Below are 19,638 nucleotides of genomic sequence, written 5' to 3' on the forward strand. Positions count from 1 at the left end.
TTGTGGACTGCTCTTTCCATTACTCTGTACCACCTAAATCTCATGTCCAGTCAGAACGAGCTACAGTACCTTTGAACAGCATGGCAGCACAATCTCTAACCACCTTAAAATCTCTAGCTTAAAACCTCAACCATTTCCATCTCACTGCAAAACCATAAGCTTTCCAGCCTATGAAATGTCATCACCAGTTCAAACTCCCTTTTTCTGCAGCATGATTCCTGTTCAAGCAAACTGTATTCCTAGACCTGGTCTGCTGCAGTTGCCTAATAGTGTATCTCACATTGTACCTTGTTTGCTATGTAATAGGGTGCATTAGGTTTTTGTGTGGCAGTCTGCTTACTACTGTATCAAATCATTTCTTTACTGTTACTTTTGAGATTATAATGTTCCTTTACAAATAATATAATGACACCACTAACAAGATAACACAAAATAAAAGGAGGAATTATTTCTTTAACATTCCCTCTAGGGATTTGTGACTTAACTTTACTGGGACAGCTTAGCTGTAGTTCCCCACTGGCAAGGGTTCAGATATTTAAAAACCTTTCTATAAATGATATACAGTACTGTGTGTTTTCCGTCACTGACTCTCCCAACTCTGAAATGCAGCTATTTGAGCCCTAAGTGTCTGGAGTGTGACTACTGAGTCAGGATCTGAAGATACCAGCAGCTGACCTTTCAAATGTAGTGTGACTACAGTCTTACTCTTACAGGGTAGAAAAGCAGGAGTCTTAGTGAAACAGAGTGGTAATAACAAAGAACAAGAAGCATCAATGGGAATCCACAAAAGTAGCGTTAAAAGCATTCCAAATTGGTGATAAATTAACAATCCTTTATGTTAAAGTCAAATTTATGTTGTTAAAATTTATTAACAATACAATAATGGCTATGTGGAGATATTTTTTTCTTCAGAACTAAATTAGCTATGTATAGTCTGGTCACTCAGAAAAAGATAAGCATTTACAGATTTAATCCTAAAATGTACTAATTGTATAGAAATTCGACTTACTTTTCTGTTACATACAGCACTCCATTCCGAATATAGTCAGTGGGCATCTTCCTGTCTCTGTTTATCAAGCAGCAACGCCAACCATTTTCACAGGCTTTCAAATATAAAACAAAAACTGACTTTATTATAGGAAAACTACATTATATTAAAAATATGGTAATTTTCTTTAATATTACAGATAATCTAATGCAATCCCATATTGAGACAGATTAATGGTTTGTAACACATCTGAAAGGTAGAAATATACTATCATGCAAACATGTTACATGACCAATTTTGACCAATTTTGTGAACAGTGCTGAATTTAATTGTTCAATTAATAATGAAAGGAGACAACAGGATAAAAAGTCAAACAAAATGTTTACAGAGCAAAATAAAACAAATATTATCGACACATTGGTCGGGGACTACGAGAGCTAATTTGAGCAGCTACTGAGAAAATGACCACAAGTACACAGAGACTGGTTTCACCATGCAGTTATGGCAATGTTTTAAAAGAGAACTGTGTGTGACACAATCACATAATGTGGAAACAGCATGGAGTATCTGTGGAAGACTTTTTAGAATCACTATATTGTAGTATTTAGTTTTAGGAATCAATGAGCCAAGGGTCAGTGTAGAATGCTAGATGTTCATAGCTATGGAAAAACTATAACTTTTATTCCTTTGTTCTAACATCAGAGAAACAAATGTAAAACAAAACAAGGTGTGTGAAATTCAAATTGAGTTGTAAATAAAATTAAATTAAGTTACTCATACCACATATTTAAATAAAATATGAGATAAATCATTTAACATGTTTTAAATTAAATTACCACCTCATAAATTGCCCTTTGGAGATGATCAAAGTACTCTGAATTGAACTGAATAAAGAATAATGAACTTCAATGAGAAACACATAATATTTAATGGATTAAGCCCATCAATTAATCTTTTTTGACATATTTAATACAGTCAAAAATTATTAGGTCAGCAGGCAAAACATCCAAAATCCTGATAAAGGGATGACAAATGAAAGACTATTTTAATGTTTCTCCCAACATGTTACTTAAATTTAAGAAATTATTTGCTGTGTTTCTATTCCTTCCCAACTGCATGTCCACAACACTCTGCTGCAGTCTCAGGACAATAAGGTCTGATGGAGTGATGAAACAAGAAAGGGAAAATAAGAGGAGAGATTAAGTAAAAATTTCTTATTAGTTACATACCAGGCAGAGGGCGTTCTGTGTCTGCTAAATTAAAGATTTCATGGAATGCGCCTTTTTTGGTGCTGTGTGATCGCCCACCTTCTTCTTCTCTATTGATCCCACATGGTGCATTGGTTCCCAAACTGCTTCTGGATGCAACTGGTTGAACCTATAAAACAAAAGAGAGCCAGGAATTCTAATTAGCAAATTAAAAAAAATTAAAAAGCCACACAGTAGTGGGTCGATGCAACAGAAGAAATGGTTCATTTTTGTGGTAAACTCTATTATTATTACCTAGAAAGCTTAACGTTTTTAAACGATTTAAAAGCCAAATAAGTTTTTAATGAAACAGCAGACACGTGAACACAATCCCTTGTTGCAGAGAGAATTGTTGATAGATCATTTCTTTCTAAACAGAATCTTTTAAATTGGCACACAGGCTACGCAAATACTTTGATTAATTTTTTTTGTCTCTGAGAATATGCATTGCCACTAGTTTTTAATTTCATGCAAAGCACAATGCAAACTTGCAATACAAGTTTGTATTCAACTCTTTTATGTAGCATTTCAACAAAGTTAGAGAGTATTCTTTTTTCTGTATTATGATCAATTAGAATAATAGATTTAGAAATACTAAATTGTGACTTCTAAGTTAGTCTCAACAAAAATCAGTAATGCCAAGAGCATGACGGTTATTAAAAATGATTATATATCTCATATCCCTTTGAGAGTATATGATGGGAAAAGTAGGTACAAAGGGTTATGTGATACTACTTAAGATGATATCTTAAGGCACACAAAAACAAAAAATGATGTCAGATAATGTATTTGAAGAAACAGAACCCTTTCCTACTATTTACTAAGAACAAAAACAACATCTTATATTAGGAACAGAATGTAAACAGCAGGAAAAAATCTTTGAAAACAATTTTAAAATATGAATAAACCTAAATTTGAACTACATCCTCTTTGGCAAACATTATATTTGCTGTTTTTCCCATTTCAGAGTCCAGAGATGTCATAAGAGTTCAAAAAGGGCTGGTGTGAAATATCGCGTCATGCTCTTGTAGTTTTTGTTGACTGGTAATCTTAATGTCAATGAACCAAAGTAACAGATTTAACAACAAATGTATTGACATTGCACGTTTGTGTTCATACAAGTTTTGTGTTTGAACCATTTGCTGTCAAATAAAAGCCATCCGCAAAGCCTGCCAAACAGAATCAAACCAGTGCAAACATTTTCCAACAAAGGGTCCATGCTGAAAAAAAGATGGCATATAGCACTTGGGAACACCAATCTGTTGTGTAAAGCTGTACTGTTAATGTTATCAGAACTTTTTGTATCTTAACATTCTAAAACAACATACAGTAGGTTAGACCAACACAATAAAACAAAACACCTAATATTTTGTACTTAAGAAAGTGTCAGAAAAAGTGCTGAGACCCTGGGGCAAAAACTTCCATTAATGCTAATTATTACTGAATATGGCTACAGGAGAACGTGCCTTTGGAGTCACAATATGACATCACAGTTTGTTTTCAGAAGACACGCAACATCAAAACAAAATGTCAAATTAATAATTTGACTTTATTCATGTTTCACCATCTTAATCATGAAAATACAGATTTTAAAGATCTATTAGCTCTGATATTCTCTTTTGTCTTTTAAAATTTAAGAATCTTTCTCATTATATTACTCATCATACTAAGTGTTTTAAGTCTACTGTATTAGTTGAAAAGGCTGAAAAATGACTGCATCTTCAGGAGAGTTACAACAAAGTCATTTTTAATTTAGTCAGTTAAGGATGACATCATTAGCTAGTGTAGTTACACACGGAAAATAAAATGGTTTAGGAGATAAACTGACATCTAATAAAGATTATTAAAAGGAGTATTTAATTATTCAGATAAATACATATCTGATGTTTCAGAAGAAGACAGATAACATAGCTTCTCAAAATACTAGAATGTGGCCTGAATTTATTTCAATTTAAGTACAGTAGAAAGAGAAAAGAGACCTGAGTACAGTAGTGGAAAGGGGTTACTTTGGAATAAAGTTAACATTATTCAGCATGAGAATAACTAAACAGGGCTATATAGAAAATGTGTCAGTCCTTTAATTGGTGTGACTAATATGGTTGTGCACCACTGCCACCAAGAAAAAAAAATAACTTCACCTAATAACATTATGATTATTACATGTTCACCTGAACTTTCCAACATTATTATGTGATTATAATTTGATTTTATGAAGAAACTACATTACATTTTGCAATCACAGCACCATACAGCTCAACTGTAACTATGACGATACTGATACAGCTCAACTAGTCCTTTCACTTTAGTGTTTGTGAGGATGTCCAAAGATGCTGAATTAGTAAATTCAACTGGGATTTAGCCACAAGAAAATCTTGCATGTTTAAATTCATAGCAACAGAACCATTAAAAGCATAAGAACACTCAAACGTCCATAAACAAGAAAGGCTCTATCAAAATAAATCACTATTACTGGATGTGGCACTTTACCTCCAACTATTATGTAATAATGTCATATAAATACATACGATAATCATCATGTAATTAAGTGATACATGTTAAACATTTTTTTTCTTGGTGACAGCAATGCTCTTCCATAGATTAACAACTTTTAATCCGTTAAGAAGTTAAATATGACATGCCATCCATTGTCATGGACATGTGTTAAATCTTGTACTGAAACATTTTAATATATATATCTATATTATTGTACCCTGAACTATAATGCATATTTGTTGAATTCATTAGTAGTCACATGTGATTCCCAAAAGCTGACAACTGTGAACGCATAGAGCTTTCCTGTACATGTTCACAAAGGTCTCATTACAAACAATTTAGTTTAGAATGCATTTTTCAAAACTATTAACCTTTTAGTTTTCCAAACATTTCTGCAAAATGACCTTGAAGACCAAACCACTGAGCACATCCTGTTTATATAATGCTATATTTGCACCATGTGGTGAGTAAAGCACAGATAATATCTTAAAAAAAGACTTAAGGCTTGTATATATAAGCCCTACTTCTCTACAGTACACCATTCTCATGACATTTTGACAAAAGCTACACCACAATAACCTCTCACCTCCTCAAAAGCTGCATTCCTCACTCCAAGAGGAGATGATAACAATGAACTTCCTTGCACTGAACAAATAAGATATGGTAATTATAGTATTTGTCAGGTTCCAGTTTACTTAATTATTTTTGAGTTACGAAGGATAAAGTAGTGCTATCATAGCAACACCTTAATTCCTCTGATTTCAACAAGACCCCCTGGTTACAGTTTGGCAGTAAAGACAAAAAATAATCCTAGTTATAAAGGAACAAGCAGAGGTAAATTCCACACTGAAAAGTAAAAAGAAAACATAACAATATATGGTGCTACTGCCAGCAGCCATATCACGCTGCAATTTACAACTGAGTTGAACCTTAGAAAAAACTAAGGTTGCTGCTGAAAGAGGTATTTGAGGGGCTAGCAGGGTGCACTCCCCCTGTGGTCTGTGTGGGTCCTAATGCCCCAATATATTGACAGGGACACAACTGTATATTGTAAAAAGGTTAGGTCCTTTGGATGAAACGTAAAACGGAAGTGCTGACTCTTTGTGGTCATCAAAAATCCCAGGGTGTTTCTCAAAAAGAGTAGTAGTTTTATCCCAGCGTCCTCGTCAAATTTCTCATTGGCCTTTACTGATCATGGCGTCCTACGAAATCCCCATGAACTGGCTTCATCACTCTGTTCTCCTCCCCACTAATAGCTGGTGTGTGGTGAGTGTTCTGGCGCACTATGGCTGCAGTCGCATCATCCAGGTATGCGGCACATACTGTAAGTGGTGGTGGAGGGGAGTCCCTATTACCTGCAAATTGCTTTGAGTGGAGTGTCAAGAAAAATGCTATATAAGTGTAAGGAATTAATTAATAACAACATTTTGGCTGTGAAACAAAACCTAGAAAAACACTGTCTTTTCTTTCTACTTTTTAGCATGGAATTAACCTGTTCTTTTGCAGATTGCATGCTGATTAAGCTTCCCCACTCAAACCTGCTCTGCATGCTCTTGATAATATCTGCTACAATAAAAATTGAAACCAGACACTTTAAGGTTACACATTAAGGTTACCCAACACACTTAGTAAAATGTGATTTCAAGCCGTAAAAAGAAAGATGATCAGAAAACTGATGTCAAAGTTCAGGTTTGTAGACATTAGGGTATTTTCTGCATGATGACTGCAGCTCATAAATACCATGACTTCAATCCTTAACATCACCAAGTCCTGAACAATATAAATGCAGGGTAACTTTTTTGACAACCACTAGAAATTCCTATTACTCAGAATATTCTTGGATTATGTTCAATATTTAAAATGTCGTATTTGCTCAAAATACCATCTAGGAGGTTATTGCTTTCTCTTTGTTCAATCTGTATGGATTTTGTTGTAGACTGGACATTAACTACCAAGAAGCACAAACAAAAATATATCATAAGGCTTGACAGTAAACCACATCATTGTTTGATTAATTAAACAGCATTGCATAATTTGTAATTCATTTCAACCATTTTTGCAATTGCTCATAGTTTACAATAATGGTAAGTCAACACTGTAAAATTTCCAAACTGGTCATGGATGTGAACTTTTCTGACTGTCAATTATTTGAACACCAACAAACCTCATAATATGGGATATCATTTACCTGTATACTGGATAATTTATAAGGATTTATGCTAGATATGTAAGACAAATCTTTCGTTACCAATGTAATTGGTATGTGTAAACGTGATGTGTGATACAAACTGATGGTGCAATTATTTGTCGAAATAAACCTCATAAATACTAGAAAACAGATGGTTAAATACTGAAAAATGTCTAGCCACAAGATAATTGATATTACTTTTGAGTTCACTAATACCCATCTTTTTCATTTTTTTACCCACATAAACTAATTTACCTGGCAACTTCAACATTTTAATGACCCTAACTAGCATGTAATTCTTCCTGTTTATAGGTTTTTTAGTACCTAAGTTGTGTACATGTGGGGATTGTATTATTGAAATGATTGCAATTTAAATGTGGGCAATTACCTGACGAAAACAACTGAAATCACAGAATGCCAACTAATGCTTTACATTACAATAGTTTCTCAGACTCTGATGAGACACAACCCTTGACTGTCTTATTTAAAATAGGAGCTGATCAGTGTTTGTAAAATCAACTTTCAATATCCTCTCTCCCTTTTGTGTTATTTTGTAAGCGGGGAATCCAGAGTATTTTGACACTGTGCATTCATCCATTTTCAGGCTGCTTGTCCTGGTGAGGGTTGTGGCTAAAACATTTAGGATTTTTCTGTTATCTTCAATCGAATGATATCTTTACCCATTTAAACTGTTTAATTTATTAGGATTTATGCTAGATGAGCTAGACAAAACTTTTGTTACCAAAGTAACTGACACAGTGGGTACAGAGTCACCACCCCCTTTCAGAATTTGTGCCTTTTGTTGTATGACACTCTGAAAATAAAAACAAATTAAATTAGCCTTGTTCCATTTTTATTTACACACAGTATACCTTATCTTATCCAAGTGAAAATCCAATTATAAAACATTCTGAAAAATAATTAATACTACAACAGTAAAATACCTTATTTGGATAAGTGAACACTCCCCTTATACAGTAATTGCATTTGTTAACTTGCTCAGGTATAACCAATCACCTTACATATCACACAACAAACTAATTGGCTCCCACCTGTGCTCAATTGTGGTGATTTTGATCAGCTCAGAATAAAAGCAGTTGTTTCTACAGGATTTCACTGCTAGGAAGTGCTATTCAAAGCAAAGAATCCACTATGAGCGGAAAGGCACATTCAAACGAACTTCAGGATAAAGTTGTGGAAAGGCACAAGTCAGGAGATGGGTATAAAAAGATTTCAAAGGCTTTAAGTATTCCATGAAGCACTGTCAAGACTATCATTAAGAATTGGAAGGTATATGGCACCACCCAGACCTTGTCTAGATCAGGCTGTCCCTCCAAACTTGATGACCGAGCAAGAAGGAGACTGATCAGAGAGGCTACCAAGATGCCGATGGCAACTTAAAATGAGCTACAGGCCTTTATGGCAACAACTGGTCATTGTGTACATGTGACAACAATATCACAAACGCTCCACAAATCTGGCCTGTATGGGAGGGTGGCAAGAAAAAAGCCACTCCTTAAAAAAAGCCATATCAAATCTTGTTTATGTTTTGCTTAAAGGTGCTGTGGTCAGATGAGACCAAAATCGAGCTTTTTGGCCAGAATGCAAAACAGTAAGTCTGGCGAAAACCCAATACATCCAAAGAACACCCTTCCTACAGTAAAGCACAGTGATGGCAGCATCCTGTTGTGGGGGTGTTTCACTTCAGCTGGGACTGGGGCACTTGTCAGGATAGAAGGGAAGATGGATGGTGCAAAATACAGGCAAATTGTTGAAGAAAAACCTGCAGCCCTCAACCAGGAAGATGAAAATGGGAAGATGCTTCACCTTTAACATGACAATGACCCAAAGCACACCGCCAAGGCAACCGTACAGTGGCTTAAGAACAGGAAGGTGAATGTCCTTGAGTGGCCTAGTCAGAGCCCCAACTTAAATCCCATCGGAAATCTTTGGAATGACTTGAAGAGGACAGTCACCATGCTGTTTTACTGAGATTGAACAATTCTGTTAGGAGGAATGGGCAAATATTCCTCCCTCTAGGTGTGCAAAGTTGGCAGCAATGTATCCGAACAGACTCAAGGCTGTAATTGAGTCTGCAAGACTCAAGGCTGCAAAAGGTGCTTCCACCAAGTATTAACTCAGGAGCGAGTTCTGAGCGAATCCAACCCAGTTATTCTAGTTTTTTATTTTTTCAGAAATGTTGCTTTCTTTTATCACTTGGATGTTGCAAGGTACAATTTGTAAATAAAACTGGAAAAAGTCTGATTTTATTTGTCTTCTTTTTGAGCTTTAGGGCAACAAAAGGTGAACATTTTGAAAGGGGGTGGTGACTTTCTATACCCACTGTATGTGTAAATGTGATGTGCAAAACAAATTGATAATGTAATTATTTGTAGAAAGTTTGTTTGAGGGCTTGGAATGCTGTTTTAATCAATTATTCTATTCAGCAGGGAATACACACTTGGTATTGATATTGTTCAATTGATTGGTGGTTCTAATATACAGTACCGCAACAGTACTGCTGTTTTGTGATGTTATTTAAATGTGTTCCATTGCTCTTGTGCAAGGATGCAGAAGCATAGACAGAGTCTGTTTGCTCTACTCCATGAATAGCAAATAATTATAATAATTATTATTTATTAAAATAATTATTAATTATTTTTTAAATGTAGAGATTAACAAAGGAATTTCATATTTTAGTATCTGAATAAATGTAGTCCAGTCTGTGAGCCTGGTTTTGTGTTGCCTTAATTCACATGCATTACTTTACAAAATGCTAATGCAGCCTTATAGACAGCGTGTGTAAGAAAAGTATCTGTTGTGAGGTGATACCAGATGCATTTGGTTACAATACAACAGTTACAGTAGTACTGTATGTATCTAGTAAAAAAAGATTTGGCTTTTTTTACTAGATTTATTATGAGTAAAATAGTATTATGAGCAAATACCACAATGCCACCAATCTGTTATACTGTTGAGAGGGTTCAGGAAAACAACAAACATAATAACAAATTAATAAATTATATTATTAAAGTAAAAGCAGTTTCATAGGAATGATTAGAAAATAAAAACATGTAGAGAAACATTACATTCTAAGATCTGAACAACAGTATATTTCACCCTTTGTTAGTATATTCCAGCCATCAAAGTTACAGAGGCACAATTGTATTCAACCTATTTTACATGGATGTTAGGTTGGATAGCTGTATTTCTACTGGGAATAGAATGCTGGTAATAATACTTTCATGAAAATGGATAAAAATGTTACCACATGGAACACCATAAAAACAATGAATGGTTAAAGACACCAAAGAAATGCACATCGATCCCTAGGGTGTGGTTCAGACTTAGGGATACAGCTGTGCTGCTTTTGGTTCATTTTACAATGACTTGTTTTAAGTCACATTTTACACAGTCAGTGTGAAAACACATGGGACACATTTTGATCCATAAAAACATACACTACACACTACCCGAATTTCTAATTTCTATTACACATGACATGTCAGTTCGTCTTACACACAGGCACTTTTAAAGCAGAAAACTGTCGCACACATTCAAGTCCCTACCTTTTCGTACCCTGACAGCTGGCAGGAAAAGAAATAACAGAACACAAATGTGACAGTGACAAAAGAAAAAAGTGCCATGGTTAGGCCACAGAATAAGAAATGAAACAAGAACTGAGTCACATGATAAAGCCCTTTACAGACAACATGTACAAAGAACAACATGTTTAGTGAAGCAAAGGTCATTTTAAAAGAAACCACTATCTCTAGAAGCATGTTAGACCACAAAGCAACACTGAAAAGAAACATACTGTAAACTTGTAACAAGAAAAATAAAAACATATACTGCATTAATGTAAAGCCCAAAAAATAAAAAAGATATCATGTCTTCAGTAAAGGACTATATTTATAAGGGAATCAAAAAATAAGTAAACACTGATATCAATTGAAATTATTTTTATGATACAAAATTCCATCTGGTCATCATCATGCACTATATCATCATGCATCCAGGTGGATGCTGCACATTGGTGGTGGTGGAGGGGAGTCCCCATTACCTGTAAAGCACTTTGAGTGGAGTGTCCAGAAAAGCACTATATAAGTCTAAGCAATTATTATTAATTCGAAATTATTATGTACCGTTTGTATATTATACCTGTTTTTCATATTTTAATGCATTTATATTTTGAATATGGATACTCACTGACCAGTCACCCCTTAATCTAATAATTCTGCTTATTGTAGAACAACCTGTTAGCATAGTTTTTATGGCTGAGTAAATGAACATTATAGTATGTATATCTATAATATTGGTGAATAATAGATTATTGAAAAACTGTAAAAATATATACTTTTCTTATAAGTAACTATAACCAACGTTCTGTGGTATGTATTTACCAATACCATTTACATATCAAACAAAAATGGATCTTAATATTCAACATCCAGAAAAAAATAGAAAGTCATACTAAGCTGGAAAAGCTAAAGACATTTTTGATGATTAATCTTGAAATGACAGTTATTTACAGGTGACTTACATAAGGGTTATGATCTGTACAACCTTACGTAAATTATAATGCACTCTTATATTGTGCGTTCACACTTATAACTGCTATCATTATTGCAGTACAGCAATAATACAAAATTTCATTATTCCAATACTATGATGACAGTATAGTGTGCACTCATAATAAAAGACCTCTTACAGAGTAACTGAATGGCACTTTTCACAGCACTGGTACCTTTCACATCACTTGAACATTTTTCAGATATGATCGAAAGGGTAACACTGCAAACACACAGTGGAAATTATTTCAGACAATGCACACGAGGCATGCAACTTTTTACGCAAAGTCAAATTTTTACATAAAGTTGGGGAGTATTTGTACATCAGATGCTGTCAGGATTTAAACGAACTGGCTTTTATAGTTCCTACACTTCTGTATTCAATAATGCATGGATTGCCTGGTAACACTTGACAAATAATATTTTGCAAACAAGACAGTGTGCTTCAGATCAAAATGTGCCATACACGGTGAATGTTTTCAACTGAAAAAAAAACAACAGGAAAATATCTTGATTACCCGTCTTGACACTGTGGCATTTGTCCTTTCTTTGAGCTGTGGGTCTGTTGGTAAACTCGTCCAGATAATATAGGGGGTATCATACTTGTCTCTGAGTTTTGGGCAGCGTTTGAAGATAAAATCTATAATGAAAAACTTTATTCCAGCATATACCCCTGTCAAGAGAAAAAAAAAGACATACATTAGAGTTAAGACCTAAGAGGGATTGTCTTCATACTGAAGTTTTGACAATTTCCAGGTATTCAATAACAGATTAAATGGAGAGCTCATCTGATCAATCATTTCTTCTGAATCTTCAGGGATTTGATTATGCAGGGAATAATTACTGTCACAATTTTTAAATAAAATTGTCAGTAAAGTCTGCAAAGACAGTGCAGCACAGGTAATTCTACAGAGACAAAAAAGCCAATCTGCAATACAGACATAAGGAGAGAAGGGAACAGCAAAATAAAATAGATCAGCCTGTATACAGTATATAAAAATCTTGGCTTTGTTGTTCAATTTTCTCCTTAGATTCATCTCTAGATGATTGCAAAACATTCCATGTAAGACCAGAATATCTTTCTCAGAATGCATTCGATTGTGATCACTGTAGCTTGTTTTCTTTTCCCTTGGTCAACACAAACTTTATGGACTTTTTCTTAACCCTTCCTCAGTTACAAGCTGTGCTTTTTGGCACCAGTTTTCAAAAAATGCTGCCAACATCTGGGAGGCACCACTTATCGAAACCTGAGTCTATGCTGACATATTGTAAAAGCATGGGCTGTGTGGGTTGTACTTATATCTGCCATCATGCCCTCCCTGGCTCTTGTGATCCCTAGTGGCATGTCATTAATCATGACTGCTTCTCTAGAGCTTTTCAAAATATTTTCAAAATATTCTACCAAATGTTGAAGTAAACAACAGAACATATACTGTACTGCTGAAGGCACTGGTTCTCATAGTATTAAGACTAAACTGATACCTCTTCCAGAGATTAATTATGAATAATTATTTCATATTAAGGAGCAGAACAGTCATATACGAGAAACTTTAAATGGCTCACAAAATATTGTGAACACTTATGTCTTTAGACTTTGAGTAAGATGCAAACAAAAACTGTCTGGGTAAACAAACAGTCTAAAAGTTTATTAACAGTAATATTACCATTACCTGATAAAAATGGACTATTACATCTGACAAAGTACAAAAATCAAAGGACCGCAAATTTCTTGATCATCTGTTAATTATTTGATACACACAAATTGGCGTTTAACCATTGTAAATGTTCATGTTATGAGGCACGGATACTCTTGCTTAAAAGACATATTCCTGCATGGCTGAAGAGCTCCCATTGTTGTGTCTGAAGTTTCACAAAAATTATGTATTGTCATTCCCCAATAACTGTTGCAAATTTTCAAACTTTCAGCACTCAAGGTGGAACATGAGGCATTTTAGAACATTTTGTCTTTCGAGTTATCTGATCTGCTTCAGTGAAAGCAGTAGCTTTCCTTTACTTCCCTCATCAGGAGTATGAATCAACTGTTTCATCTGCAACTGAAGCCCCTCTGTTAATCTCTCAAAATTCTCGAGGTTTGATGAGTCCAGATTTCACAGTGGAATAACCAGACAGATATTTGTCTCATGTTGATAATTTATGTAAATATATAGCAAGACTTTCATACAGTAAATTAAACACAGAACTTCTTCCTTTAGTCACACTAAAACATTCGAAAGAATATTCATGTTTTACAGATACAGTTGCAAGAAAACGTTTGTGAACCCTTTGGAATTACCTGGATTTCTAAATTAATTACTCATAAATATGTGGGCTGGTCTTCCACTAAGTCACAATAATAGACAAACATAATCTGCTTAAACTAATAACACACAAACAATTGTACTTCTTCTTGTCAGTACTGAGCACATCGTTTAAACTTTCTAGGTTGGAAAAAAATGTGAACCTCAAAAGCTAATTGGAGTCGGGTGTTCCAATCAAAGAGATGAGATGGGAGTTGTGTGTTGGAGGTGCCCTACCCTATAAACAAGGCACACAAAGGTTGGTTACTGACAGAGTCTGCTCTTCTCAAGAAAGAGCTTTTCATGTGAACAATGTCCCGATCAAAAGGAATATCAGAGGACCTTAGAAGAAGAACTGTACAGTAGATATGGATATAGCTGGAAAAGACTACAAAAGACCTTTCGAAATTCCTGGATGTTCATCAATCCACAGCAAGACAAATTGTCTACAAATGGAGGAAATTCAGTAATGTTGCTATACTCCCTAGAAGTGGGCATCCTGCAAAGATCAAGGCAAGAGCGCAGCGTGCAATGCTGAAGGAGGTGAAAAAGAACCCTAGGGTAACAGAAATCTCTTGATCTTGCCAAACTCTCTGTTCATGTGTCCACTATAAGAAAAACACTCAACAAGAATGGTGTTAATGGAACAACACCATGGAGGAAACCACTGCTCTCCAAAAAAAATATTGCTGCACATCTCAAGTTTGCACAAGACCACCTGTATGTTCCACAATGCTTCTGAGACAATGTTCTGTGGACGGATGAGACAAAGTTGAACTCTTTGGCAGAAAAGACTGAATATTTAAACAATCTGTTCAATATTGACAAGAAGGAGTACAATTGAAGTTCAGACCACATTTTTATGAGTAATTAATGCAGAAATATAGGTAATTCCAAAGGGTTCACAAACATTTTCTTGCAACTGGATATTCAGTGATTACTTTTTTCTTTTGAGTAACTACAAATTTAATTAAATGTTTTCAATATTTAAATTGCATTGTAGCAGGACTAAATATGTGATTCTCTATGAATTGAGTTCCACCCCACTCTCCTGTAAAATATATTAATGAGAAAGAGATCATCATAAACTGATGAGGAAAATGTAAGAATAAAAAAGAAGCACTCGTTATAAGCAAATCAACTGTCATACTTTTTCAGTTTAATTTCTAGCTTCTGCAATTATCTGTAGACTAATCAAGACTGAGGAAATAAAAAAGCAGAATCTCCTAAAAAAACACAGAAACATGCCAGAAGAACACACTAGACTTCACAGGCTAGTCTTCACAACAGCTTCCCTCCCCCTCCTAGTACTGCCTGGCATCAACAGACTCAAAACATAATCCCACACAAACAAAAATCAACAGTAATGTTACAGGTCTTACCTATTATGAAGCCCATCAGTTTGTAGGGCAAGAAGCATGATGAAATGAAAGCCACCCAGAGCCCTATGTAAAGCTTCTGCGTTATTTCTGGCTGAACCCACATGAACAGACTGCAAACAACAATAGTAATAAATAAAAATCACACTTAATGACTATAAGGAATTAAAAGTGCAGACATTTCTTCCTTTACAAGACATCTGCAGTCAGAATTTTCTGTGTGAAATGTTTTGTAAGCAAACAACTTACTTTTTAATTTTTTCCAAGACATCTGCCATCTTGCCAAACAGGTTCTGAGTAAGAGAAAGTTCTTAGTTACGGTATTAAAAAAGTGATCAGTAATGCAAATGTCAGCAATAAAAAGCCTAGTTCTAATCAATTTATAAATCTGATTTGAGGTGCATGTTCACCTGTCTCTACACACAATATATCTAATAATTCCATCTCAAGAAGGCACTATAGCACACTTATGGAAGCAAAATTCTATGCATATACTCTCAACTATTTGTTTATCTAACACAACTGGTGTGGTATAAAAATACATCACCAAGTGGTTTCTGAAGGCTTTAAGCACAGCCCTAAAGTAATACTTAAGCAATTAAATTGTGTAAATTATATGAAAAAATGGCCCCCGCTTTTCTATTCAAGATTTACTGTATAAGCCCCCAAACTAGTCACAAAATTTCAAATTTTTAGACCATTATAGTTCCAAGGATATACTGCCTGAACACAAAGTTTATTGGTACCTGTGCCAGATCCTTCAACCAGATATTGTATGGATGAAATATAAACGAAGCCACATAATTAAAAATCTCTTTTGATACACAAAATAATGTGCATTACCTGTGCCTTCTGTGCAACATCAAGGACTAGTTGAAATTTTTCTGATACTGTAAGATCTTCCTTTGGAGGTTCCTAGAAATTAAAATGTAAATCAGAAAGTGCCATTCAGTAGAATTACTAAAAAACCCTATCACACTGTCATGTAATTTGGTTTTATGCTTGGCATTAGCTATGCATTTGCTTTTATGCTTTTGATCCAAATATCTGGAGCATATTTGGATCAAAAGCATAAAATCAACTTTGGCCTGAAATTTTCTGCTCCATTCACATGAACAAGAAATGCTCTGAAGACTCAAGTACAACTAACTGACATTTTGTAAGAAGGCACATTCAACATGAAAAGTAACCATTTTCTGTATGTGTTTTAAATAATTTACTTTACCATAGGTTCTGAAACTTCAGGCACAATGCTCCACTGAATCCTCCAACCCCTGCAAAAAATAGGAACTGCTTTGAAATACATTTAATCAAAATTCTATAAGCTCAGATAGTAAATATCAAGAGATGCTTATATACACATATTGTATGCATAGCAATGTTATCCCAGTCTAATCTACTCAACGGTTTTATGCTGTAGCTTATGTCATATTTCCTATAGAGTAATACATTAAAGAGGTGGTGTGTATTTTTTCTCACCATAAAAGCAAAATGTATTTATAATATTTAGCATTAAAATTAGGTTATGAGACTGCAAAGCTGTTTAAATATTGTATTTATTTTCTGGGTTGCTGAAAGCAGTTATATGTCTTTTATGAAAGCATTAAATGAACCAGATGGGTATAATTGGACTTCATTATTTACAAATATTGTTAAACAATTCAATTCACAAATATTATTTGGGGCCAAGATTGTTCCAGCACCGAGTTGAAAAGAAGTGCAAGGTGGTGGAGTTTAATTTTAAGACTAAAATACCGCAAATACTCATTTTTCTGCACATGAAAGCATTTTAAAAGCTGGCATTGTTAAATATTTGATACTATCTAATTAGACAGTCAATTTCTAAATGAATCAAAATGAAAATAATTTCCAAAAGCAGCCTCATCCAAATTTGAACACCTAGGATTCTGCCATTCAGTCACTGTTTTAATTCTAGAGACTAAAATCATTGTTTGCAGTGGTTTGAAATGTTTAATAGTTACTGACATCACATACTGAAAGACACTAGACATATCTCATTTGAAATGGCAACAATGAAGGCCTAAAACTTCTACAATCTTCTGAATGATATATATTTTATTATTTTCTTAAATCTTAAATTTAATTTTAAAAAGTCAAAACATCTAGATGGGTTCATAATGGAAATCATCCATTTCGATTAAGGTTATACACTACATACAAAAAGCCAATTCAATTTCTTATCTCTGAAAGAACTCTTACCTTGCAATGAGGTAATTTAAGGATAACCTCAGAATGGCTAGAAACAGGAACATAGGTATGGCCCAGCCATGCCATGCAGCATTCATGTAAATCTTTGTTAGAGAAAAAAAAAGTACCTTTAGCATCAAGGAAAGTGAGCATATACAATATATTATTCTTTATTAATGTTCTATAGTCAAGAACATCCCCTTGCCTCAACAGTACATAATTTAATTATAAACATGATTTATAATTTAATACAAAAATACAACAGACTACAAATCTAACTGCTTTGTAAGGACATTACAGAAAGTTTACTTCCTTTGCTAAGCAGCTCATTTTGTCCATGTGAACACTTCAACCTTAACAGAAGTTTGGATTTGAGAAAAAATCTGCACTTCTTAAACATTCTTTAGTAATGACAAGCAACTGACACACTGAGATATCATAAAATACTTTAAGTAAACAAGCACTGTAAACTGTATTTCAGGAGAAAAAAGATCTGAATTGTACACTCTACTGTAAACTAACAAGGTCTTACAGTATGTGCAGCAGAGATACTTACTATGAAGGCAATTGCTGACGTGTACACAGAGTGCCAATTGGATAAGGCCGAAAGGTTCCTTAAAAAATTTGTTACCGGTTTGGCACCTCGCTCTGGAATGAGGCGAAGCACATATTAATTAAGAAACATTTTTATTTTCTCAAAACATATTTCTATTAAACAATTTCCTTAAGCCACAAATACTGTATTACTGTTTTAAAATCTACCATGAAGACAAAGAACAGTAATTATATCTTCAAAAATACTATAGTATTTCCCACTTCTTAAATACAAATGTCAGCTAATTATAAAGATTACAAGTGGATTAACAAAGCACAATTTCCAGGCATGGATAGAATAGAATTTACTTCAAAATACTTACTGAGTCGTCTCATATTCTCAGTTAACCTAAAAAAACATAGCTCAAGTTAATTCACAACATTTAAAATTCAAGTTTGCAGCCAGCACAAAGAATGGCACAAATAACAGTGTTGCACTTTTCTTTCTTGAATAAAATTTACTAAAATAAAATCATGCAATAAGACGCTACCCTCTAAATTTTAATACACATCAATGCCTGCTGGAAAGGAGAGTGAATTTCTTATGAGCTTGCAGTGAGTCATTTTATATAAAATCACCTAACAACGGTGCCTAAAAAAAGAATATTGAAATTCAGTCGCTCTCATCAGAACAGTTTGAAATCAGGGAATCAACAGTGGTTTGCCAAGCACCCACGCTTCTCCATGCAGGAAAGGAGAAGAAGCTTAACAATATCAACATATGAGACAGCCAGAGCATTTTTACTGCTTTAGGGTCTGGCTCACTGTGTCTGCAGTGCCTTAGGACCCCATGAAGAATCCCAAAAGAATGTTATTAACTTGTGAGAAATTAGGTCATGTTTCATACAGGGTACAAAATACAGACATACCCCTCTGCTATTTATACAAGCTACCACAAGATGCCAGTTTCATTGGATAAGAAAATTAAACAAATGTGAAATGTTTATTCTCAATCTACAGACAAAGGTTGCTGGAAACAATCCAGCCAAAAATGTCCTTAAACAAATAAACCTGCATGGTGTGCTTGGACTTGTAAACATTATGATCTGAACATAAATATATACATTAATATATACAGTACATGTTTAATTTTAGATGCAAATGATATTAGTACTCTTGATTTTTTCACAAATCGTCATAGTGACAATGAACACATTATTTATAACCATATGGTATGCTTTGTAGTAAGAAATGTGCTGTTTTGTTTTCATGGGAAAAGGTCCGGTTATGTACTCTGTGATATCTTCAGGTCTAGTTAATACTGCATTCTCTCTGTTGAAGGTAATAGCTACAGAGTTCAATGTATTGTTACATCACAAATATTCAAAGATATTTTGCAGGCTCTTTGAAATCAATACTGTAAAACCAAACATCTTATTTAATTGGGTAGGAATTTGATTTATTTAGATAAATATCACAAATACACTGGTCTATTTTTCATTAAAAACATATTAATTTATCAATATTGGTTTCACCACCCTATGGCACCCTTGTTTTTACAGCACTCTTTAAATATGTTAATTGCCTAATTCCTAATTTAATTATTTTTGCATTTTTGCCCTATGTATGAAATGTGCAGTTTAACAGTAGGGAAGTTAAATACAACCTTTCCATCAGTCATAAAATGCCTCAGGTGCACTTTCACTATTAAAGTGAGGATGTTTGCTCAAAAG

The 19,638-nt window shown here is 34.3% G+C and overlaps 1 protein-coding gene across 6 annotated transcripts in view; it reads right to left on the reverse strand.

The window, feature by feature from the left end:
- gramd4a (GRAM domain containing 4a) overlaps positions 1-19,638 on the reverse strand; it is a 77,435-nt gene that overhangs the window by 7,095 nt on the left and 50,702 nt on the right. For 5 of the 6 annotated variants that reach the window (XM_088645049.1, XM_088645047.1, XM_088645051.1 and 2 more), the window contains 11 exons: positions 18,289-18,314; positions 17,928-18,019; positions 17,384-17,475; positions 16,389-16,437; positions 16,007-16,078; positions 15,413-15,456; positions 15,167-15,276; positions 12,006-12,160; positions 10,486-10,503; positions 2,218-2,365; positions 1,010-1,103 (listed from right to left, as the gene is read on the reverse strand). In XM_088645049.1, coding sequence (XP_088501175.1) covers positions 1,010-1,103; positions 2,218-2,365; positions 10,486-10,503; positions 12,006-12,160; positions 15,167-15,276; positions 15,413-15,456; positions 16,007-16,078; positions 16,389-16,437; positions 17,384-17,475; positions 17,928-18,019; positions 18,289-18,314 — 900 coding nt within the window. The remainder of the gene's footprint in view (positions 1-1,009; positions 1,104-2,217; positions 2,366-10,485; positions 10,504-12,005; positions 12,161-15,166; positions 15,277-15,412; positions 15,457-16,006; positions 16,079-16,388; positions 16,438-17,383; positions 17,476-17,927; positions 18,020-18,288; positions 18,315-19,638) is intronic. The other variant, XM_088645048.1, reaches the window with a different exon arrangement.

Source organism: Lepisosteus platostomus, chromosome 9 (assembly GCF_059453375.1).
Source record: "Lepisosteus platostomus isolate fLepPlt1 chromosome 9, fLepPlt1.hap1, whole genome shotgun sequence".
Classification (NCBI taxonomy): domain Eukaryota; kingdom Metazoa; phylum Chordata; class Actinopteri; order Semionotiformes; family Lepisosteidae; genus Lepisosteus; species Lepisosteus platostomus.